This window comes from Rhinolophus sinicus, linkage group LG04, assembly GCF_036562045.2.
Source record: "Rhinolophus sinicus isolate RSC01 linkage group LG04, ASM3656204v1, whole genome shotgun sequence".
NCBI classification, from domain to species: domain Eukaryota; kingdom Metazoa; phylum Chordata; class Mammalia; order Chiroptera; family Rhinolophidae; genus Rhinolophus; species Rhinolophus sinicus.
In genome coordinates, this window is record NC_133754.1 from 140,587,542 (window position 1) to 140,613,351 (window position 25,810).

The 25,810-nt window shown below is 41.8% G+C and overlaps 1 protein-coding gene across 7 annotated transcripts in view; it reads right to left on the reverse strand.

Annotated features, from left to right (window-relative positions):
• Window positions 1-25,810, reverse strand: part of KANK1 (KN motif and ankyrin repeat domains 1) — a 185,638-nt gene that overhangs the window by 3,280 nt on the left and 156,548 nt on the right. For 4 of the 7 annotated variants that reach the window (XM_019730184.2, XM_074330512.1, XM_019730213.2 and 1 more), the window contains 8 exons: window positions 21,718-24,393; window positions 10,088-10,285; window positions 9,340-9,448; window positions 7,796-8,038; window positions 6,290-6,377; window positions 3,796-4,015; window positions 1,318-1,460; window positions 467-667 (listed from right to left, as the gene is read on the reverse strand). In XM_019730184.2, coding sequence (XP_019585743.2) covers window positions 467-667; window positions 1,318-1,460; window positions 3,796-4,015; window positions 6,290-6,377; window positions 7,796-8,038; window positions 9,340-9,448; window positions 10,088-10,285; window positions 21,718-24,393 — 3,878 coding nt within the window. The remainder of the gene's footprint in view (window positions 1-466; window positions 668-1,317; window positions 1,461-3,795; window positions 4,016-6,289; window positions 6,378-7,795; window positions 8,039-9,339; window positions 9,449-10,087; window positions 10,286-21,717; window positions 24,394-25,810) is intronic. The other 3 variants (XM_019730205.2, XM_074330515.1, XM_074330514.1) reach the window with 1 other exon arrangement.

Genomic DNA, 25,810 nt, shown 5'->3' on the forward strand with positions numbered 1-25,810 from the left:
GGGTGGGAAAGTGCTTCGCTGCAATAACAACGCTTCTAGACACCCAATAATAACCCCAGTTTGTAACGGCTAGTAATCCAGATTTCCTGTGGACCAGACCTGGCCCTCTCCTTAGCGGATTCAGAAGCTGCCTACACTGAATTTGAATCTGTACTGTAAATCTGTTTATTCCCCTTTAGTCTGCTGGTTCTCGTACATGCCCATCACCTTCTTCCTTTAGTAAGTTTTGGGCTGAGGCCTATGTATCTTTCTGTCTTTGGCTTTAGTTAACGGGAGTGTTAGCTGGCACACAGTAGATACTGCCAAGCTGTGCCATGACGGGAGGTGGCCTGGATGACAACACAAATCCTCAAAGAGAATCAAGGAAGATTTGATCCCTCCCATCCCCTTGCCAAGCAGCACTCGCAGAGCTCCCTCCCTGTGTCCCTGCAGGCCCTGGCGTGGCGGCCCTATGGAGACAGCTTACGTTGTCCTCCAGGTGGCCGTTGCAGCCTGGCTGGGCCAGCAGCAGCTTGACGATCTCCACATGCCCGTGCTCGCTGGCACACATCAGGGCGGTGGAGCCCTCATCGTCCTGGATGTTGACATCAGCCCCACAGGCCAGCAGGCCCTTAACCATGTCTATCCGCCCATGACTGACCGCCAGCATGAGGGCCGTCTGTCCCGCCTGTGGGAAGAAACGAGAGCCGACTTAGAAGCACATAACAGGCTGGCAAGGTGTGGCCCGTAGTGGGGCTGTGCTGGGGGGAGGAGAGCAGGGAGCGTGATGACAGAGGGAAAAGGGGGACAGGGAAGTACTTGGGGCCGGGTGCTGGTAGGCACAGAGCAACCAGTTCCTTGTGAGCCATGAGCTAAGTCAGAGCATCAAGCCATGAGTCAACGTCTCCCTTTAGCTTGGAGGATTTGTCTCATTATATCAAGGGGCTGGAAAGTTCAGAAGATGGTTAAAAGTCAAACTGAACCCATGTGGGGCACTCGGTGCATGAGGACACTATGTACAGAGACAGTCAGGCAGCACCTGTCACCTTGGAGATGCTGGGGACTCCCAGTCACTTACACGCAGGCTGACCTGCAGTTTCTGTGCACACTGCTCCACACGGAGGCGACACAGGGCAAAGGACGGAGAAGTTCCCAGTGCGAAGGTAAAGCCAGTATTGCGTCAGTGTGTGTGGTCGCCTAGGATGGCCAGGTAGCCACACGGACCTGGCTGGGCCAGTGAGTAGGTGTTCAGTGGTGGGAAGGGTGGTGTGGGAAGCTGCGCAGGGCAGAGCCGCGTTAGCGAGCCTGAGCGTGAGCCTGGGGAGCAGGCGCACTCACCTGGCTGGCCTTGGCGTTTACGTCCCCACAGGCGAACAGTTCTTCCACCACACGCATGTCCTTCTCTGCTTCCACGGCGGCGAGCGCTGCCAGCATGATGGGGGTATACCCTGCCTTGTTCTGATGATCCACGTTACACACGTCTGCAAAGACACGAGTCTCCTTAGGGAGAAGCCAGCTCCTAACACGAGCGGAAGGTATGGTGTTTGGAAGAACCCAGTGAAGTGGCCTTAGGCGGTCCAAGTATGGGAGTGACTTGGAAGGAAATGTGCGAGATGTTACTATACCAAACAAACAAAAAGCAAGAGGTGTTTTGTTTTGTTTTGGTTGTTTTCTAGTTCATGAGGCGAGAAGCAACAGTGAGTTTTCATAGCATGTCTTATTTGCAACTGGTGGTTCAATTGCAATAGTTGGTTGGCCTAGGAGGTTGCTCTATGTAATGGTTGCTGTGAAGAATAAACAGTAACGTGGGATTTAGACATTAATCTGTGTTTAGGAAATCACTGTTTTGAAGTAAAGAAGGCAGTGAGAGCTACAAGTGAAAGAGATTTGAAAAGGCTTGTGTATGGAACTCTGATATGGCGTTATCTACTTATAAACCATTACTTAATCTGAGACCCTGTGGTTACTAATCTGACGTGTTTCAGGCCCTCATAAGCAGAATTTCAATCACATGACACCTACTCTAGGAATTGCGGTTTGAGAACAAATGCAGTAAAGTCCCCTAAGAAACTGCCAGGGACTAACAGACCCTTACAAACCTAACCTTTTCTATTCCTGTAATTTTTAAGAGGTTTTCCGGGGCTAAATTATCCTCCAGGTATTTTTAAATTCCTTCAGCACTTTCTAATGAAATGAAAGGAATGGAGAGTGCAGGAAAGAGTCTTTTTATGTGTGATCAAGTACAATTAAGATGTTCAGGATGTTTCCATCATCAAGAACGAGAATAGAAGGTAACGTGAAAACTTTCCTTTAGTTTTAAAACAACTGTACACAGGGACATACGGCATTAACAACAGTGCATATTTTTTAATGTTAAAAAGGAAAAAAAAGAAAACGCCGTGTGATGTAGAAGCAGACATCTGTGACGTTCAGTTCTTCACAGATACTGCAGTATTACAGATTCACAAACACACTATATTGAGTCACCATCTCAGCCTAGAATGGTGAGCAGTAAAAAGCTGAGTAAATCCAGAAAAGTGATTAACCAAAGCTATCCAACAATGGAATGAAAATCATTTAATTGACCCAAATATCTTGCCCACACAATTTTTCCAAGGATAGATTAAATTGCTACTTTCAGGAATAATCCTGAAATCTTGTTTTTAGCTTTCCTGGATATTACCCACGTCTCTCTTTACACAATAACTTGAACTGACAGTATCACCAACTTTGTTTATAGTCTGAAAAATGTGAAGGGAAGGAGATTTGGAATTCCTTCCTGAAAGATGGAAGCAGTTTTACTCTGACACAGCACCTACACAGGGAACAAGCAAACTTAGAAGAGAAAAAAGAATAAATCTGCTTGGTTTCTTCTCTGCATTAATCCAACATCCCCAAAACAGAGTAGAAAATATTGGACAGTTGGGTCAAGAAGCAGTATGGGAAAACTGCACAATTTTATCTTTATATTCTAAATTAGGTGTTCTCATTAATTAGACAGTGGTAAATTCTGTATCAGTCATATACTAGAAGTGAAAATAGGCTATTTCAAAAATAAATGTGATTTGGGGACTCTATGGACCGCTCCATTTTAATAAAAAGTTGAAAGCTCACTATTTTGCAAAGTGACCCTTGTATGTACCACTCCCTCACTTCATGTTAAATACATCCATTTACTATATTCTGGGATGGCAGGTCCAATTATCCGCAACAATTTTCACTATTGTCAATGCTATGGTTCAGCTATAAGAATAGTACTTTCTTCGCTCTATGCTGATTTCCCAATAACTGGGTGTAATTCTGGCGGGAATGGGGATGAGCCTACCATCACCTGTTACAGTGGCTTTGCTTGGTCCCCGTCTTGACTAACTGCACAGCTCCATGAGACCGTTGGATGGAGGTCGCGGAACAAGCACAAATGGAGCAGCCCACAAACACCAAAGCTATGACTCCGGCCCCACACACAGTCCTCTGCCTCCTGAGAGCGAACCCACCAAGCCTGCTTGATTCAGCTGAGGAGGGAGCATGAGTCATGCTTATTACCAGGGATACACCTCACTTGAGTGCAGCTGAACTGGAGCAAGAATATCCTCTAAGTCTCCTTTCAAAACAGATCTGGAATCTGTGTCACCCAGTTTTGTTTAAATGTCAAGCCTCCCACGATGAGTCAGGAACGATATCCTTGCCACATCATGTGGAAAAGCAATGAGAAGGATTTTAGGACTGTCACAGAGTGAGGAGTGGATTGACCCAGCATCTTCGAGGTGAGTCACCACTTGAGTGCTGTTAGAGAAGAGACCGGGACAGCCAACGTACCAGCGTCCAAGAGCAGCTTCACAATCTCGAAGTTGGAGTGCGACACGCTGTAATGGAGGGCCGTGTTGCCGTTGCCATCAGCCATGTTGATGATGTGACGGAGGACATCTGGGGAGATGGCCTCAAAGGCAGCTATGTAGTCCCCCACCATGGCCGGAATGGCTGACTTCTGACTGGACACGCGGAACCACTCGTGCTGGAGGGTGTTCAGACAGAACCTCTGCCAAAACACCGAGCAAGTGGCCATTAGTTTTTCTATTTATAGACTTTCTGAGACCTAGCCGAAAGCCCAAGAAACCAGGCCTTTTATAGTCAAAGTGTATGCAGTCAGAATTGGCTCTCAAAAACAAGTAACAAAATCCAGAGCTCTCAGAGAAGCCTCACACTCCACACTGGACCATCTCTCCTGACTCTAAGCCACAAACATATTCTAACTTCTCAAAAAGAAGCCACGTAGCGCTGTGCAAGAGCTCTACCACGGAGGTTCAAAGTCTGGCTCTGCTACTTATGAGCTGTATGACTCTGGGGAAGATATTTATTCTGGGCCTCAGTGTCATCAGCTGCAAAATGGGGACAATAAAAATACCTTTCCTTCACAGCGTTTGTGGTGAGAACAATGAGGCCAATACATGTAAAACCCTTAAGCATAGCTCTCTTACTGAACTATTACTATTATGTAGTTATGCTGGTCTTGCAAACGATTTTCATAGTAATTGGGACAGAAGAAAATACTCAACCCACACTTAATTATGTTGTTTCCACCCTATCCAGACCAACCTCAACTGCTTCAACATTTCCACAGCACTAGGCTAGGGAGACCATAAGCATGTAACCAACTCAATTCCCACTCCTATCCCAAATACAAATGTTCAGTCATGGAGAGGGAATAAATAGCACAAATTACATTTCCCATTAGGATTATCTGCCTTCCATTGCCAGCCCTACTTGCTTTCCCTAAGGGTGTGGACACATGAACATGGCATGTGTTTTATGGATGATCAGGTCAAACTTGGACCATGTGGAGGGAAAGGCAGGTTGGGCATAGCCAGTGCTGGTGATGGGGTAACTACCATGTTTTTTTAAGGGCTATCTTTTATATGAGTTTACCATTTATTTGTGCTTTGCTTGCTCTTTAAAAGTTTAAGAATATATCAGAGAAAGATGCAAAGCCTATGTCAAAAGCATCAGAACCCAAGAAGTCCTCTGTCTATAGAGAGGTGGGATTGGGACTGTAGAGCGTCTATCTCTATTTTCCTTCTACTGATTATTCAGTTTCAGCCCACTCCATTTTATTTTTGGTCACTCATGAAAAGGGTCCTGATCAAGAAAATAATTCATCTGTTTTATTTTCTTCTGCTCACTCTTGTACATATTCAGATTTCGATTTCTATGGAGTTTTCAGATGGAAGGAAGGGAAATTATGTTATCTGGGTGCCCTACCTCTGTTACTGCTAAACAGTCAATGTCCTGTAGTGTTATATGGCCCCGACGTTCTGACCATTCACATGATCACTACTCTTCACAGCACAAAACTTTAAATACTTTTTCACTGAATGAATACTCAATTAACAAAAATGTTTGGTTTCGTAACTCTATAACCTTGTGAGCCTGATAAACCAACTTTCTCACTAGCTGCTGACTTCAGTTACTCAGCATAAAACTTCATATTAAATCTACTGCTAATATGCAAAACTTCAGATGCACAATACTATCTAAAATAGCGTGAAAAGCTACATATCCTCAGTGAATTTTCTCAATGCACTGAACAGAGTTGCCAAGCACAGCGTTGGTCTGACCTGTGAAAGAAATCACCCATCGAAACTTCACCAGTGCATGAGAAAGCGACATACTTGGCAATGGTGTCAGATTCACCACTGTCAGAGAAATACTTGTCTGTCCTATGTTGTGCCATTCATGCTTACTATGGCAACCATGTAATGTCTTTGCTGTTTGCTTCTGAATCTCTCAAACTGTGAGAAGATGACAAGTGCAATTATTTCCATGTTTAAAAATAGTGGCTGCCTGCATTCCACATCAGAACATAATATGCAGTTTCATAATTAAAACAAATGCTGACCTTGGCCCAGATAAGTTTCTTTTAAAAACATATGCTAACTTAAAAAACAAAAGGGATTCTGCTCCCTGGATCACAAGGTTTTGTAAGCTGAAGCAGAACATGTAGAAAGGTCACAAATGACTGCAATTAGCCCTCTCTTCCATGTGCAAGTCAAAGCCTCATAGAGGCACCACCCCCGAGAAAAGTACAGGGTGGGGAAAGGCTATCTGAAGTTGGGCCTGAGGGAAAGGGTCACAGTGTGACCCAGTGAGTGGGGCAGCTCGCTGCCCACTCTGCCCACACAGGCTAGAAATAGTTTGGGGGAGGAGGCGAGCATGCTGACAACAACAGCTCAGAGGCAGGCTAGAGCTGCCTTGACAATGGTGCTCACTCAGGCATTTTGCACAGATTGGGGCAGTGTCCGTAGGTCAGACTCACCATATCCTTGCTGGTCAAAGCTTTTGGGTCATGTATATTATTTTTCAGTAAGTTGCATGCAGACAACATCTTTTCACTTAACTCATACCTAAAGGGGGGAAAAAGATAAAAAGAAAGAGCTCATGATCAGCCACAAAAGGAAAGGTATTTTTATTCCAAACTCTATAGCCCCTTCAAAGACAAAAGGCCCCAAGTCGACCTCAGCAGGTGGTACAAGGTGATCGCTGGAGGTAGTCCAGGAGCCCCTGGGCATCCAAGGACTGGTGCTACCACGCAGAGCCCACGCCTCCAGCCTCAGAGCTCAGGTATTTTCATGAGCATAGCTTTTGGCTTCACCAGTTTGACCTTTATGACATTATGGACATTTATAACATCTGGAGATTTTTCATTCCTTTTGCTCTAAGTTCTTAAAAATATTTTTTACTTTTAAGGGGTTGAAGAGGTCTGCATTACCACATAGCTGTTATGCTGACCCGTAAACCACACATCTGAACTCACATTTGGTGACTCAGGAAGTGTTTGTTTAACCCACATACAAATAGAAACTTAAAAACCAGATGACATATGATATATAAATTATATTTCAATAAAGCTGTTAGAAAACCCAGATGACAAGATATTGAGCCATTTAAAAATACTTGGAAACATAAACTAAAAACACTTACCTGTGTTAATGCAGTTAAACTTTCATTTGCCAAATTAAATAGAGGTAAGTTTTCTCAAATGTTCTATTTATACTTCACACAGTGAAAAAACATACTGAAATTTCCATCTGTTCTATTCTCTCTTGTTTTATAAGCATCGATTCCATATTCGCTAAAAGTCTTTAAAATTTATTTCATTTTTAGGTAGATGTTTCAGCCAACCAGAGTGCTTATTGGATATTTCAGCTGTTGTTTACGATATTCCCAAATCCATTCTTACGGTGTTCCCACTTACTCAGTGAGCAACAAAATATAGACATGTGACTGATTACATCGTTTTTTACAGTAAATGTGATCTTTGGTTGAGACCAAAAAACGGTTCCTCTCACACACAATGATCTTGTAATAACAGTACTCACACCTGTATCAAGATGAATCGCTAATAGTAAAATCTGAAAACTTAAAAGGAATGTGCTGGTCACAAAACATTCTACCATGACTTCAAACATAAGGTGGGTTGTTCAAACAAGGGACACTTTAGTGGCACTTGAACAGTTCTGTGGATGGTGGCTCCACATATACCATTAGATAGCAAATAGTTAAAGAAAATAAAGGTGATCAGATATCAAGCCTTTCTTTTCGCCACTGTAAGAGATGTAGGCGTTACCCCCATCTGCATCTGTACTTATCTGCATGACTACAAGGTGTACATATCTCTGAGGAACAGAGTTTAGCTTTCCTTTGGAGATTGGAAAGACCAAACAAATGGATAAAACTGTAAAATCTCCTAACTGGCCAAATATATTCCCAAAGTACAATAAATGTGGGAGGGGTCAGGGGAGGGAAGGGGAATGTACCACACCTCTCTCTGATTTCCACCTTCTCAGGTTCACATTCTTGAACCTGCATTTCATCTTCCACCCTGGCAGACTTGCAACCTTCCATATTAACTGCATGGTGCCCTTCCGCCATTCCCCGAGTGTCTTCGTCCTCCTCTTCCTCCTCCTCTTCCTCAGGAGGATACTCAATGACATCACACTCATCATCTGACTCGGAAGAAGAGCTTTCCTCTGAGCTGGAATCATCACTTGAAGTTGTTTCATACCTAGGTGGCAATTGGGAGTTCAGGAGATGCAAGGTGTGCCCATAGAGACCCAGTGACAGAAATGTTTATGAAGGGAAAGCGGCTGACTGACTCCAGAAATTTCACCAGTGGTTTCAGACCCTGCACTTAGAAGTTCAAAGTAAAGTCTATTTAAAAGCCTGGTGGTTTTGAATGGGTTCTGAGTTAAGAGCGATAACCTGGATTGTCAATTGGTATCATGTACCACTTACAAAAAGGTATATACTGGGGGTGCCAAAAAAAATGTATACACATGACTTGTATTCATTTTTTGATATTGGTATATATTGAGAATTACAATTTTAATACAGTTTTTTCCTTTCTTAAAATGTGTATACATTTTTTTTGGCACCCTCTGTATATATACTATACAGAGAGAGCACCTCCTCTGGATTAGTATAAATCAGAGGAAACATCTTATAAACCAGGTCTGCAGTTGTTTACTTTTTTCTGTTCCTTTCCCCCCCCTTTCATTCTTCCTATTTTGTTCTATTAATTCTCCCAGGGTCAAAGTGAACAGATTATATAAGTAACCAATAGCTCCTCTTGTACATGTCCTGCAAAAGCTTCTGGGCCACATCACCCAATAAAACTTAAAATATCTGGAAAACAGTCAGTGTTAAGTTACATCTCTGTGGTACACTTTACTGTAAACATGATCTCAACTAACTTTGTCCTCTTGCTTTCTTGCTGAGGCCATGTATCGGGTGAATACATTGCTTTGATTTAATTGTAGGAGGACAAACAGGCCTAGCTCTTCACCTGACCCAAGCAGAAGAGAAGGAACAAAGAACTAATACACATTCTATTTAAAAAGCAAAGAACTGGTGGCATGGCTAGGCTACTCTTTGTGTGAAAAACCCTAAAATTTTGTAAACATGAAGAGCCAAGCAAAACAACCCATTGGATGACTACCACTGGCCCATGAAGTTGTGCTCTCAGTCTTTCTGTTTGTGTCTGAGTTCTGCTACAGGTAAGTATAAGTTGTCCAACGTGCAGGAAACCTGCTGCTTTTGTTGAAGACTACTTTTTTCAGATCAGAGGTGAGAAGATGTAAGTGGTTCAGCTTCATCAGGTATCCTTTCAAGAGTGACACATCCTTAAAGACAGCAAGAAGAGGAGAGAAGAGAAGCCCAAATGCACCTTTCTGAGGAGGCAATCTTCCATCACCAAGATGTGCAGCATCCCACACTAGGCACCTTTAAATATAACTTGAGTAGGCAGGAGGCAAAGGAGATATAGACAGATCATGTATAAACACTAGGAACACCATCTTTCCTTACCCTCCATTAATGCCAACAAACTGAAGATTCTTTTTTGCTCCATTTGAATCTTTGTTGCCATCTTTCTTCTTCATGATGGACTTCAATGTACTTTCATTATTCGTACATACTGTGAAAGAGTAAATCAAGGTGATCAAAATTAACATAACTCATACAAGTTAAGTGAATAGGTAAGCTTTCTTCATGTACATTTTTTTTCATTCATGTAAGTATAGATCTTGGTATGCGTATATGAGGAACTTGCAAAAAATCCATTGGAAAATCGCGTGCATGCAAAGAAAAATAATTCAAAGTTCCGTTACTAACGTTCTTTAACTGGAAAAGAAAAACGCTTAGTACTCCCAGACATAACAGCAGTGACACCTAGCATTTGCATCAGACTTTACTGTTTATAAAGTGATGCCGTGTCTCATTTGATCTTCAAAAACCATTTAGGCACTGAAATAGGAATTATTTTTGTTTTTCTTCAGTTGAGATAATCTGGAAAAAAATTATGCCTACGAGACAGTGGAAGAGTGAAACGCTGTTTAAAATATTTCATAATTCACAAAACCAGGTGAGCTTTATTAAGGGGATTGCACAGCACTTTCTTTAGTATAATCTTAATAAGGCTCCTCTAGGTCTCCCTCTAACAACTGTATATTGTTCTTCCAGGTCAATGTATAAGGCACATTGACATTAGACCGAAATACCGGCAAATGCTGCTCCCAGAATCCCGATGCTGAGGACTGTGAGTGAGGAAAGTTACCGTAGAGGCCAGAGGCTATCTGGTCATCTGTCAGGTTCACTGGCGACAGCGTGCTTTCCTGCGATGGGCAGGTATCTTGGCTGTTGATGGGCTCCCCTTCAGTGGACCCCACCTCTTGCTCATGATGGGATGTATGGGTGTTTAACGGTCCTCCTAACTGAAGGCCTCCACACTTACAGGTGAACGCCAGATGATTTCCTGTCAGGAAGGAGAAGGGTGTAGAAGTGTGTGATGCTAGGACAAACAAAATGAGCTAAACGGTTTGAAAAAAAAAAAAAAAAAAAAGATTCTTGCAACTCATCCTTTTCTCAAGTACTCTCCCTACCCCCGCGCCCAGTGTTTTCTTTTTGTGTAAACGGCACTATTATCAAAGACACCCAAACTCAAACCCTCAAGGCCTCCTTGACTTTATTACCACATCGGTTCTGCCAAGGCTTGTCATTCTCACCCCACAGGGCCTCTCTCTGTTCTGGCTGCTGTAGCTCGTCCGGACCACCAGCGGAGCACCCTGACTGCCCTGCTTCCTTCCCTCTTCCAGGGCTCAAACACTGCTGCCGAGCAACACTCCTGCTCAGCTTACATCCTAGCCTTACTCCGACAAACACAACACCTGAACCATCTAAAAAGCTCCCCCCACTCAGGAAACAGAGTCCACACTGCTTAGCCAGATATTCTAGATCACCTGCAATCCTGCTCCGATTTACCTCTCCACTTTTATTTCCCACCATGCCTGTGGTCCTTTTCCATCCCAATAGATGGAACGACTCCTGTTCCTGACAGCTCACCTTAGCTTACGCCCTTTCCTATCCGGCTTGCTCCTCCTTCCCAGCTTCACATGGTCAAACCTTCCCATCATTCCCTCTTCCGAGCCTTCCCTCACCTCCCTAACTACAAATAACTTGCCTTTCTCTGAGCTCTCACAGCCCTTCCTTCATACCCTCTCACAGGATCTATAATACAAGGTACTAGATGATGTGTGTGACCACATTAGACTCCCTTTTACTCTGTAAATATTTTAAGGGCACCAGTTTTAATCAACTTTGTTTCTCTCACCACATTTACATTGCTTTGTTTCTCTCACCACACAAGATTGCTTTTTCACATATTAGGTACTTAATATTTGTTCACTGACTGAAACAGAAAAATTGGACTAAGTATTATGCAATTAATGTATGTAGGTATATACAAATTTTCAATGTGGCTGACATGGAAAGATCTTTACAATATATGGTTAAATGAGAAAAACAGATAATAAAATTCTATGTATGGTATGGCTCCATCAAAAACACTTTGATATGCATATACACATACATAAAAAAGTTATATGGAAGTTAGGTGATTTTAAATTTTCCTTGTATTTGTCTTTTTTTTTCTGTGGTGAATATTGATTTAACTGTGTTCAAAATCACTTTTTAAAAATGAATAAAAACTCTTTGACTTAATTTGATTTCTAGAAATTTAATCCTGAGGATATACAAAAAGATATAGAAGGATGCTCATTGTTTCCATGGGTAAAACAATAAAAGTGGGCAGATATCACAGAGTGACAGTAAGAAAATGGTGAAATAAGCTCTGGTACATTTATTCAAAGGAATTCCATGCAGCCATTAAAAATGTTGATATAGGTGGACATTTATTAACATAGAAAGATGAACTTACTGTATTAGTGAATTTTAAAAATAGGTTATAAAATAGTATGGACAAAACAAATTTATTTTGTAAATAATTATATTTATATGCATACATATTAGAAAAAGTCTGGAAGGATATAAAACAAACCTGTTTAATACTGTTTTTCTAAGACTAAAAAAATATAGGTTGCTATAATGTTTTTCTTCTTTACATCTCTATTATTTTTTAAATTACGCATTATAAGCATAAGTTACCAATACAAAAAAAAAAAAAAAAAAATTAAACCTACCCACAATAATGTGATAAGAATTTGACCACAATTTTCTTTTAAAGAAAAGCTTTGAAATCCCTCGTATCCTTAGAAGAAATGTAAGTACTGATTATATTTTGAGGCAATCAGAAGAAAAAGAACTGTTGACAGCCTCTAAAACTGTTCTCTTCAAACTGTTCATAAGAATCATCTGGAATATTTGTTAAAATGCAGAATCCTGGCACTTGCTGCCAGAAAATCATTCTATAGATCTGAGCTAGGCATTTCTGACATCTCCCACTGACCCATTCACAAGAGAATTTGATGCAGATAGTTCACTTTGGAAACTACTGGTCTTAAACAATGACACCGTAATAAAAAGGGTAAAGGGAGGAAAAAACGGTCCAAGTGAGGCATTAGAGATCATCTGAGTTTTCTCATATATCCAAGCTAAAGATTCTGAAGGCCAGGGAAGTCCAGTGAGTTACCTGAGGCCACAGGGCTGGACTAGAACCCACATTTCCTAATTCTGTGAATGGCACTTTATCCATAATGTTCCCTCCTCTAGTTGTGCAGGCAGAGGGAGCTCCCCAGGTAACTCTTTCACAGATCTACCACCCTCCTCACGTGTGACACAATGCTGAATGCAGCTGTCCAAATAATACTTAATGGCCCCATGACCTGATGTGTCCCCTTAACAGCAAATATGAGATGTCTAAAGTGCCTCTGACTTACTTTAAGCAAAACAAACAAAGCTGGGCATTTATCTTCACTTATCTTCATTCCTCCTTCTCCAAGTCCACTCAACATTACTTTGAAATTACTACAGTAACCTCTAAAAAGTCTCAGCAGTTAATCCCCAGTGCCAGAAAACTCTTCCTAGAGAAACACTTTCACTAGGCATTTTCCCATTCAAGAACCAACAATGACTTTTAAAATGCAAATACATTAATAGTTTGTATTATTATTGAAGCTTTAAACATATACAAAAGTAGACAACAGTATAATAAATCCCTGTGTACCCATCAATAGCTTCAACTATGATCAGAGCTGTCTGCTCTCATTTATACTTCCTCCACCCACTCACACTGGGTTGCTTTGAAGCAAAAGCTAGAGATTCTATCACTTTCACCCATAAATATTTTAGTATATGTTCCTAAAACAAAGCACTCTTAAAAAATAATTATAACACTAAGACTAACAAACCTAAAAAAGAGATAATTTCTTAAGATTATCACACATCTGGTAAGTATTCAAATCTCTCCAGTGGTCTCTTAAAAATTTTTTTATAGTCTTTGAATCAGAATCCCAGTTCTATATTTCCACTGCTGGCTATGGCTTTTGAGTCTTTTAATCCATAGCTTATCTTTCTTTTTAAACACGGCTTTAAAAAATAGTTTAAATTGAGGTATAACTTATATACAATAAAACGAACATTTTAAGTGTAGAGTTGGTGAGTTTTGATAAATGTATATATATATATATATATATATATATATATATATATATATATATATATATATGTAACCACCTCCCTAACTAAGATACAGAATGAACATTTCTAACAACCTATCAAATCCACACCACCCCACCCTCCTTTTCCCAGATAATCTCCCCACTCAAGGGCAACCACGTCTCTTCACTATAGCTTAGTTTTGTAAACTAGGGCTTTTTAAAGCGTTTCCAATCAAGGTCCAACCCCTCTAGCAGGCATTTGAGGGTCCTTTTTGATGAATGTGGATAGATTCTTCTTGCCCATGGGATTTTTTTCTGCTCAAGTACTCCTACCCTCCACTCATTAAGAGTGGTATGGTGACTTAATTACGCCCACTTTTGTGCCCTTCTTTACTACATGGTTCTACAGGCCTGGAATTTCAGCTGCCTTTGCCAGTTAAACTGTACCCATACTCTAATCAAGACTTGGCCCCAATTCTCTTTCCTCTATAGTTTTTTTCCTGTGATACGATTCCACTGAGATCTCATTTCCCTCATTGTCCTGACCAAAACATATCCTGCCCTCTGTTTTCTCAGTATAATGCGGGTCTCCTCGGTGAGAATGTAAGCTCCTTGAGTCCCTTCATGCTATGTTCCTATTTGGTGCCCTCTTCAGTGCTTAGGACAGCACGAGACAATAGGAAGCTTTTAATAAGTGCCTATGTTATGATCTCACTTATATGTGGAATCTAAAGAACTGAATAAATGAGCTAAGTAAACAGAAACAGTCTCAGAGATATAGAGAAAAAACTGAGGGTTGTTAGATGAGAGGTGGGAGGGGATGAGGGAGAAGCGGAGGGGATTAGAAAGCACAAATTGGTAACTACAATATTGTCATGGGGATACGAAAGACAGTTTGGGGAATATGCTGTTAAGGCTTTGTAGGGTGTCAGATGGGCACATGTCTTATTAGGGAGACCACTTCATGGACGGTGTAGATGCCTGATCACTGCACTGTACACCTGAAGCTGAAGCTGAATTATACTGTATGCCAACTATAATTTAATATTTATATAGTCATGGGATATAGAGTTCAGCATAGGGAATAGAGTCAATGGAATTGTAATAGATATGTACAATGTCAGGGGGGCAGTAGGTTGGGGTAGTGGGTTGTCACTTTGTTTTGTGTACCTGAAACAAACAAACAAACAAAATACAGTGCCTATGTAATGCAACTGAAAGTCACGGCGATTCTGTTTGGGCAACTAGCAGGGCAAAAACCAATATTAAATGTTAAACTAGTTTTCATTCACTAAAATCAGAGGGAATCTGTCACTTTTATTGCCAGAAGATGTTTTTCAGATGGTACTGAAACTCTGGCTGGTGTTAAATGGCCCATAAACAATTGTCTGAACTCAATAAGACCCATCGTAGTTACAGGGCACACATAAGATGACATGTGCACCAGCATGAGACTGACAAATGACTGCTGTATTTAAGTAAAACACTAGAAAAGTATAGCCAAGAAAGCCAGAAATAAAGTGGCCAGGAAAATTCAATGGTCTCAAGCCTGGCCGCCCTTCAGAATCACCTGAGTTGGAGACAGAGCCGTAAAAAAATAGATGCAATGAACTGCCTGCAGGTAGGCCCCCAAATTAGCATTTTTCATTTTTAAAAAAGCTCCCCAAGTGATTCTAATGAGCAGCCAAGGCTGAGAAGGACTGAATTAAAATAACCAATATAAAAATAAAACTTGACTGCTGAAAACGAGAGTTTAGACTTCCATCTGGTTTCAATCCATCAACTTGGATCATGTGAATTCTTAGGAATTACTGGTTTCGTTTACAGCCCTGGACCGCTAATGGTAGAAACCCATGGCAAACAGTAAATACCACCCAAACCATATGGGTAAAACAACAGGATTAACACAAACCACCTTCAGAATGCTGGCTCTCTGGCCTACATGCTCAAAACTCCCACCAGGTGGCAATGCTTTCCACAGTCACCACAGGGGAATTAGTGAACAGAGCAGTGGGCAACTGTGCAAAGTCTTTGGTCAATAACTCAAACTAACAATTGCCATGAAACCAATAAAGCATGAGCCTCATTTTACAAGTTGACCAGATTAGTAATAACTAAAAGACAGCAAGTGACAGAAATCTCAGTGTTTTGGAAAATAACCTTCTAAGCATTAATTCTATTTCTCAAGTGCAGTTAAGTGTTTAATATATGGATAATTATACTAGCTAAGGCAAACTATAATGAAAAATAAGTAACTTGAAAACTTCTTTTGTGTTCTTAACTTCAGAAATGTTATAAGCAAACTATTTGATAAGAAAAATAATTCGATGAAAACTACAAGTAGAGCTGGAGGAGTTTTAAAGAGATCACCTTGTCCAGTTTCCTCTGAGGTGTTTATCCATCAAGAATGAGGATTTGTTGTTGGTATGTTGCAATGTGTTTCTAAATTTGTTAGAAAGTTGATTTTTAAAAGTATATTAAAATGAATTTTAAAAGTTTCTCTGTTCCCACTTTCCAACTCTTCTGGCATGCTAACCCATATTTTTGTTTATCATGTCAAGTGCTTTCTGAAAACACAATTAGGAATAGTGTGGCCAGCTAATGAACCATGTTATTGTGCCAAATTTTCAGCTAGACATTCTGAGTTGATTTTTAAAGAATATCTAGCTTGCTTGTCAAGAAGAGATAGGACTGAAATTCCTGAATCATTATGGACGCCATTTCAATCACTTCGGTATTTTCCCAAAGTATAACTAAGAATTCTAAAGGATCTGAAATAATACATCTAGTTTTTCCATAAAGAAAAGGGCTTGAGCATGCATTCGCCCTTTTCAGCCCACATGTTGGTTTGTGTTCCTAGGATCGCCTCTCAGGGAACACTCCCTGAATGCCAACGTGTGTAGTCACCAACATCAACAGTCAATTTAAACTGGATATTAAACACTTCAATTTCTAGGGCCATTTTAATATTTTCCTGGGAAAATGCCGGACAGCTATGATGAATGTATCTGACAGTGGGTACTTAGAAATTAAAAGGCAAGAATCAGATTCTCCTTCACTACAACCCCACCCACATTTAATTACACACCATCCCAAGACAACCCAGAAAACCGACACTGACAGGCTGCATTAACTAAAGTCGGGTTAAGCAGATGTGCTCTGTGTTCCCCTAAATACAACTACGATCCCCCTCTCCTCCCTAAGCTGCTCTCCTCCCTTGATCTCAGAGGGCTTGACCTCTGCTGAACTCTTCAAGCACTTTTCTTTCTGCACATTCTTTGATGGCTAACATGTACCACCATAGGATATTATTCGTATTTCTGCTACACGTCTTGGCTTCCCACGTTCTTCAAGGTATAGACCACTTTCTATCTTTGTTGCAATACCACACTTTGCATATAGCTGACCAACTGACCTGTATGGAGAAGGGGACAGACATCTTGACTGCGATATGAATGACTTGCTGTTTGGAAGAATAAACAGCTGTAGCCATCATCCACTATCAACAATTCCCTCTGTCATTTATGACTGGACATCCAGGAACTCAAAGCCATTTCAGTTCTCAAAAACCACCAATCTCCATGCGTTAGCCAGAAATGAACTACATGCTTTAGGATTCATTCATAGTACAGGTGTCAAAGTAAACTTGCGTATTTTTTTCCAGAGTGCACACCCACTGAAAATGATAATGTATCAGTTTAAAAAGAGGAAAATTTTCAAACAAGTGTCAATTCAAGGGCTCACAAAGGCGGTGAACAGATTTTAAATTTTGTAAAAGATTTTTCCTCAGGGCTGAAGTACTTTTTCCCAAGGTCTGAAACAGATGTCTTAGATCTGTAATATCAATCCCTCTGAGGGTCAGCTATCCCTTTTGAGACTGGTGAAAACTATACACTTTCTTCACATAAATTCCAGACACAAAACTGTTCATGAAACTATGGACCCCAGGTTAAGAAGCCTCATCCTAAGGCTGTTTAGTCCAACAGAATTTCCCTGAAACAGGGCCTGGATGTGCCTATGGGGTGGTTGGTGGTGACGGTAGGTGGCAGGAAACCAAACGATTTTGGGTAAGTTCCCCAGCTGATCCTGATGGGCAGCCTGGTGATAAGATACTTTTACAGAAAAATTCTGCTGAAAGGGCTCCAAGCAAGAAAAAATCTAATCCACCCTTCTCATGACACAGGAAGACACGGCAGCCCAAACCCTCCCTCTCTGAAGTGAAACTCCAAGTTCCTTTGCAGCCAATACCAGGAGTCAGCTCTTCTGACTTCCAGGTCAGCAGGCCTGCCACTAACTCCATCATGCCACTGTACACTGCATTATACACTGGAATATACATTCCAGAAATGTCTCGTTTGGATTATTTGGATACTCTTGCAGTATTTATCAAAAGAAAAATTGTGATTAAAAAATAGGTACTAGGACAAGTAAATGGTAATTATTTGAACTAGGAGAAAACTAACTAGAAACGGTATTTTGTAACGATTTTTTTATTTCCCTGCTTTTGCTTTGGCTCACATCTCTGTCTACAAAATTGCTTTCACAGTTATGGGAATGACTTCAAGTTCATAAACTTTTTAATAAGCCCAAGATAACTAAGAGTACAAATATGGAAGCTGATTTAAAAAGCAGTTCTTTTGTCTGAGAGATGAATTTTCTCTAAATCATGCGGTAGGCAGTTAAGTTCCACTGTTAGAGTTTTGTTTGTATTTTTTCAGAGACAGTTATATACCTTTAGAATATTTGAACCTCCAAGTCATTGGTCTAGAATTTTCTCTCTTCTCTTTCCTCTTTCAGAAGGAAAAAGAAAAAAAAATTAACCCAATCCTCAAATCAAAGCAATCCGATTGATTTACAGGAAGAATAAACATTTTTTTTCCTCAGGTTTCTGTGAAAACAGAAACTTATTTCATCTTACCTTTTTAATTCCATGAAACAAAATATTAAATACATGAAACTCCAACTACCAGGAAAAAAAGGACTTTATAGACCATCAATGGTCACCACCAAATTCCAGCTGCATCAAAACTGTGACATTGTCTCTAAATCCTGGAAAAATGTTTGTGATGTTTTATGTGAAAGATACATTATAGAATATGTATGATTCAACTATTACTTTAAAAAAGTGTGTCTCTAAAATACAGACCCACACACATGGGGTTACCCCATAAGAGCATGACGGAGGCTGCCACTCTTTAGTTTATGCTCTTTTGAATTGTTAATTTGTTATGAGCACATACTCTAGTTATAATTTTAAGAAAATGAATAGGAGTTTAGGCATTGTGATGCTGCTAAAAATAATGCCTTTTTACTAAAAATTGATACCTTCAAATTTTCAACCCAAGGCAAATTGAAGGGAATTCTCTAGTTGGACACTAATACACTTAATTTAATTGCAGCTTCATTTTGAGCTTTCCCACGGAATCTGAATGACTCTGAACTGAAAATTTATTGTACTTCTTGTTTTCCCATTTTTATCTATGTATTTCTTTCTCTGGATACAATTGTTAGTTGGGGACGCAAAATAATTGGTGGGAAAAAAGTGATGGCCAACCAGAATTAGGGAGATAAAAGTTTGGATTGAAAACAAAAGATCATTTGTACAATTTCTGTTTGGCAATTTGCTCCATATCTACATTTTCATTTCTGGAAGTACTAAAAACGGCAATGACCGCCAGCATTTATTGAGCATTTATACTCTGCTGCAGACTGTTCCAAATGCTTTACTCTTATTAACTCACTAAATCTTCATTTCAACCCTATGAGGGAACAAAGACAACTTGTCCTAGTGGCAGAGAAGGAATTTGAACCCAGAATGCCTGGCTTCAGAGCCCAAACTAAGCTTCTTTAAAATATCTACTAGGTTAACATAAGCCATCATTTATATGCTCTTTTTGGTAGATGTCAAACCCAAATTCCCTAGCGTTTTACTTGGGGAAGAAAGTTTGCAATGAATCTTTCTATATTCCAGTATGTCTGTTGCTACAGAAATGCATGGAACATTGTGCGTGAGCAATATTCTCTATTGTATGGTGTGCATAGTAAGCCACGGTGCATTCTGACACACCTTTCCTCTTCACAGCTGGCAGGCACTGAGACTCTCTACCTCAACTAGATCAAGCTGCTTTCCTTTTCAGTCTATATAACCAACACCAGAGCACAAAAATTCAGTATCCTGGGTTGAGTTCGTAACCAAATTCCTTCTTCATTAGAACGTTAAAGCACATGTTTAAAACACAAATGTCATGTGAATTACAGAAATACTTGAAAGTGGGTCTTGTGTGCTCTGAGAGGGAGCTGCCACTATGACCAAATAATTGCTATTAAAAATATTTATACTTCTGTTCATGAATACTGTAGGTCTCATGCACTTTAGCTGATTAATTAGGTGTTCACTTGCAGGGTCAGATCTAACCAGCGATGTGTGGAATGTCAGCGTTACTGGAAACAGACCAAAAAACACTGTACCACGGCCAGACAAAACTTTCTCCCTGCTCTTGATGCTCAGGGTGTCAGGCAGATTACTCCAATGTTTCAGCTGAATATTTCTGGCAAGAATGTGAAATAGAAACCCCCGTTTGGGGAGGAGGGAGAAAGGCTGGCAGGAGAATGCTTTTATAATGGATGACCCACTGCACCATCTGTGGCTGGAGGTATTTAAGAGTTTTATTTTGACTTCACTATCTGACATCATGATTTTAAAAAAGGAATGGAAACAGACATATTCTTAGTTACTTAAGACTTTGCTTCAATCCACATATCATTTTGATGCTATTTATTCTAAAACGACTCTCCTGTGCATTTATTAGACTCCTTTGATTCTAAAAGGCAAAACCCACATATCACATGTCATGGTGATGTTCATTTTTTTCTTCTATAATAAGCTACCTGTTCCACAGTACAGTGACTAAAAACTAATATTAATTCAGGATTGACAGTGGAAACCTAGGATGACTTATATAAAAGAAGTATTTTGGTCCATTTTAACTGCTGCCCTTTTAGGCGATAAAGGGAAACAGAAAGACTTTGAAATTTTTGTTAATGGCTTACTTCCACTGAAGTCTATCCTGCACATTTTCACCTTACAATGAAATTTAATGCACACTATACAAATCATCTGAAGCATTTATATTCATTTTCTAGCCAGCATTTGGTCAGAGGGGAGAGTATGTTGGTAGCAGCTTCCCAAACTTCACAGTACAGTTGAGCATGTCAACAAAGGAAACAACACTAACGCCACCGGCACCACCACCAATGACAACACAGGCCCCCTGTGCCCTCTGCGTGCCAGTGATCGACACACTGGTGACCTTACAGGAGGGGTGTCCTTCTAATTCCCATTTCATAGTGAAGTGGAAAGTGACTTTCCTTCCCCAGGTCATGCTGGAACCCAGTCCTAGGATGATATTATGTACTCTCAGACATACATGCAACTGATAGTGAGGCTTGCAGGGAAATATGTCATACCATCTTCCAGGGGTATTTCTCCATTAGCTTCAATTAAAAAAAAATAAAATAAAATAAGGGTGTGAGCAAGAATTGCAATGAGTAAGGGCCAGAATGAGGAAGACAAAAATGCAAGCACCTATCCAAATGAAACGTGGGAAAGGGCTCCCTTCTGTCGGAGTTCTGGCTCAGACAAGCCTCCCTGGACCACCCTATCTCAAACTGCCCCCATCCCGACCACCACCACTCACTGTTGCTGTAACTGGAGTTCTTTTCTTCATAGCACATATCACCACCTGACAAATTTTAGGTCTACTGTCTATTGCCTGTGCCTCCAACTGGAATGTAAGCCCCATGAGGACAGGAGCCTATACCTGCTGTATGCTTCCAACAGCAGGAATTCAATCATTATTTGCTGCCTTAATAAATGAATTCATGGAGTCTCTCTCCTCCCTCATAAAAGTTTTAACTGAAAACATTTCACACCAGTATTTTTTATTGATAATATACTGGTAATTGTGGTTACAAACAGTGAAGGACTTTCTGCAAGCCGTGCTATATGACATGAGCAAGTAATAACTAGAAGACATCCTATCAAACCGGCAGCCCCAGGAGACAGCCGCTAGGCCAGCCAGCACTAGTTTGCTTTTCTTCTTCCAGCCTTAGTCCTCACACCAGACAATAAGAATCAGCAGAGTTGACTGCGCTTTTCATTCCACCCATTACCATTCTAAAGCTTTCTCCATGGTGCCCACAAATGGTCCCAACATTTAAAAAAGGCTTTACCTCCTAGAAATACGTTGCCCCCACACTTCCTCATCCCCAGGTCCCTCAGAATACCACCTACCTGCAACTTTATCCAGACTCATTTTCGGGAAGTCAGGGTTCCTCAGCTCTTCAGTGCTTGTAGACTTCATGACAGAATTGATAGATGACAGGGTACTGATGAGCTGAGAGTTGAGAGAGCCAATCTGTGAGTGAGGTTCCCCAAAAGCTTCTGCTAGTTCACTGTAGTTCTCAGCCAGCAGCGTCTGCTGTTCCGCCAGCAGCTTCTGGACAAGCTCAATGTAGTGATCCAAGCCGGTCATCATGCCAGGGGCAGCCCGGGGCTGGGAGCGCTCCACAAACTCCCCTACAGACTCATCCCCAACACCTACACTCCTCCTGCTGGCCGTCAGACCCACGGTCAACTGGGGAGGCCCACAAGCTATGGTCCTCATTTTGAGACCAACCAGATAGTTGTCATTAATACTTATCTGCCCCACACCTGACTCTTTGGTCTTCACGGCCGATGGCCTGTCAAACCCAGAACTGCCCGAGAGCACCGTTCCAACTCCGATGGACCGCATCTTGGTGGAGGAATTGACGTCCTTGACACGGCCTTCTCCTACAGCCACTGTCCGCGTCTCCACAGTCTGGGTGCTGGTCTGCTTGTCCAAAGTGCAGAGGGATGTGTTGGTACAGGACTCTGTAAGGATGGCCGTCTCGGTGTTGGTGAACTGGTTCACTTGTTCCAAAACTGTGCTGGTGTGCTGGCTTGCGGTGTGAGGCACTGCCATGACGGCAGCTTCCACCTGGCTAACAGCCTCTGTGTTTACGCTCCGGGAGGTGCACTCCTTTGGAGAGCAGACAATCACATCGACAGAACAATCTCCACAACCGATAGACCGTACTTCTTTGAGATTCAAGTTGGTCTTAAGGAGTGTCAGGTCGTTCACAGACTCCTCTGTGTTGCTGCCTGTTTCACAGACACTGATTTCCACACCCATGCTCTTGTCACACGTCTCCACAGACCTCCCAGTACATTGGTCGCACATTTCCACCCTTTCCTTAACAATCCACCAATTCATGGGCAGCTCGGGCCCCACGACTTTGTTCGCACAATTAGGCTGGCAGGAGATGCCTACGCTACTTGTTTGCACAGAGGTCCCAACACACGTGTCAGCTATATCCACATGGTCGCCAACCATTTGGTCTCTCATCTGCACCACTGCCTCCACCATCTTGCTGAGAACAAGCGGCTGGGCCATTATAGCTTTGTCAATTTTTTTCCTCGATCCAGCAGCCTGAAGCTCTTGCTTGAGTTTAGTCATCTCTCGGTCATGGGTGGTTTCTTTAAGCTGTACTTCCAGGCGGTAGATCTTTTCCTTTAAGGCTTCTATGGTCTGCTGTTGCAGCTCAATTTCTTTGTCAGCTTCGGTAGTCACTCCAAGCATGGCTTCTGTCACTCTGACCCCAGAATTCCTCGTCTCAATGACTGTCCCTACAGTGGCATCCTTACAGGACCTGGAGCCCCTGTGGTACACAACAATGTCACTCATGTTCTCATTGGCACCCACAGCCACCGACCGGAACTCTGGAGGCCGACACTGCCCGTTCTCCCTGAGCTCTGAGGAGGCCTCCGAGCTGCTGTCCTGGATCTTCTGCTCCAGGGCCTGCATGTCGGCTGTGAGCTGCCGGAACTCCTTGATCCTCTGTGTGCTCTGCTCTACACTCTCCATCTCTTCCTCTTCATAGTCAATATATAACTCCCTGCCACTTATCCGGGCCCTGGCGCGCTGTTCCAGCTGGGACGCGTTCCCGGCACTGTAGGACCGCTTCCTCACACCACAGACGTCATTCTGGGATGCAGCTCTTTGGTTTTTCAGCTGTGAGGCCAGCTGTCTCTTCTCCTCTTGCAAGACAGAGATCTTTACCTGGAGCACAGGGATGGTTCGCACCTGTTCCTCAAGCTCCTTCAGGCGTTTCAGGGCAATGGCCATCTGCTCGCGGATGTGCTGCAGGTGCATGGGGCTCACGTTCGTCACTGGGGTGGAGATCCCCGAGCTCAGGGGGCTGTGGTGGATGGAGCTCCCCATAGAAGAAGTGGTGGCAGCAGCTGGGGCGTAACTACCATAATCCCCGTTGCCTTGGTATCCATTCTGAAGCTGGTGCACGGCAGAATTGTGGCTTCCAGAACCCATAAAGGAGGAGAGAGAGCCCGTGGAGCCCATGCCTCCAAAACTGGCCAGCCTGGGTCTTCGGAACTCGCCCGGTGTCACCTGCATGGTGACTCTCTCCTGTTCCAGTCTTCTCCGGGTCTCCATCAGTGTCTTGGTGACATGAAGGTTGTGCTTTGGGAGTTGTGGTGAGGGTGGTGGCAGCTGTCGAGTTTCTGGGATGCTAAGAAAAGTGGGTGAGATGTCCAGAGGGGCAGGCGGCCTTGGGATTGGAGTTGATGCAACTTGGCTTCTGGCTAGGAGGAAGCTGGGATACTGCTTGTTGTCATCACTGTTGGAGGATGAGAGAGATTCAGTGGAAGTCCACACACCTTGCTGGCCAGGTGTGGCCCTGCTTTCTGGGCATGGCACAGAGGGCTTCCGCCTCTTCTGGATGTTCAGTTTCTTGATGGTGTTTCCTTTCTGTATGTCATCCACATACTTGAGGAAATCTAAGTCTAGTTGATAACCATAGGGAGTCTCCACAAAATAAGGATCTTTCTGTTCTCTGTCATGGTCTCTATTTAGATCATCACCTGCTTTTCCTAAAGGAAGAGAGAGAAGATAATAGTTTAATGCCATGTAATACACATAATGGTAAAAACTAATATTCGTGTACGTTGCAGTATGGCAAGCGGGTGTGATTTAAGAGTTGACAGACCTATGTTCTAATCTTGGATCTATAACTTAACATCTGGGCAATTTAATAAACCTCTGGGAACTTCAGTTTCCTCCTGAGTAAAAAAGTGAAAATACAAGCATTTAACTCATAAAGTTGTTAAAAGAATGTAATGACATAATGATTTTAAAGAGCCAAGCACATAGTAACTCCTTAATAAATACTTTTTTTTAAAAGAATGCATTAAAAAAGACTTAACACCTGAAACTAAAATAATATTTTATGTTAGCTATTGTTTAATAGAAAATCTTAAAAATATAAAAATGACTTAAAAGTATTTTCAAATAGGCAATTTCTTTGGTTGTCTCTAATCCCTTGAAGTATGGAGAGCAGTCATTAAGACTCCTATTTTATGAAACGTATGGTAAAGCACAAAAAGTGAAAAGTTTTAGAATAACTGACCAAGTCAGTGCAGATTCAGGAAGCCTGGGACATGAGTTCTCCACCATGTCCCAAACTATGCAGCCTTTCCCAATGGTGGCCAAGCGGTCCCAGTGCCTGATCACCTCCGCAAGACCACAATTCCCCTTGACACCTTCCTTGCAGAGAAAGCTGGGACACGGGATGATGAGTGATTAACTCCAGCGGCATGGGTACAAGAACACGGAGGACAAACTTCAACTTTTGTGTCTTTTCGTTAAAAACAAAACCAAGCCCTGCGCCACCTAGAGGAAAAGTTTTCTCCACTTTGATTTCTTTTGGACAAAACATTCACTATCCCAAGAATACCTTGTTTTGTGTTTGTGGGGTCTGCAAACAGATGCAAAGGAGAATGAAAGTAAGGGCAAGCCTCTATCCAAACACTAGATCATGTAGCATTCCGTAAACTACTTCTGTCTCAACCAAACATTTAGAAAGGAAACACAGGAACCTTTCAAGGCACAGACCTTACTGCTGACCTGAGCCATGCATTTCAAACTGAAAAGCAAGGCCATTTTGCTTGTTTCAAGTGTAGGATTAAGTAATGAGAAGCTCTGCATTTTTAGAATTATGAAAAAGACCCAAAAGCAGTGAGTGAAACGCAAGCCATCAGTACTCCTGCCCCTATCCTGGGTATAAAAACCCACCTGATTGCTGTCAAGGTCCAAGTACATCCAGCAATTTGGGTGGCCTGCCTGCCCTTCCCAACCTCACCATTGCTGAATGTTTATACCTGATAATGTGAATGCTCTGAGTAAAGCTTTTGCCTCTGTTTGCCATCTTTCCTCTGAAATGTTGGAAAGAAAAGTACAAAAAAAAAAAAAAAAAAAAGAAAAAAATGATTGCTAAGCAGAGGAGTAAAA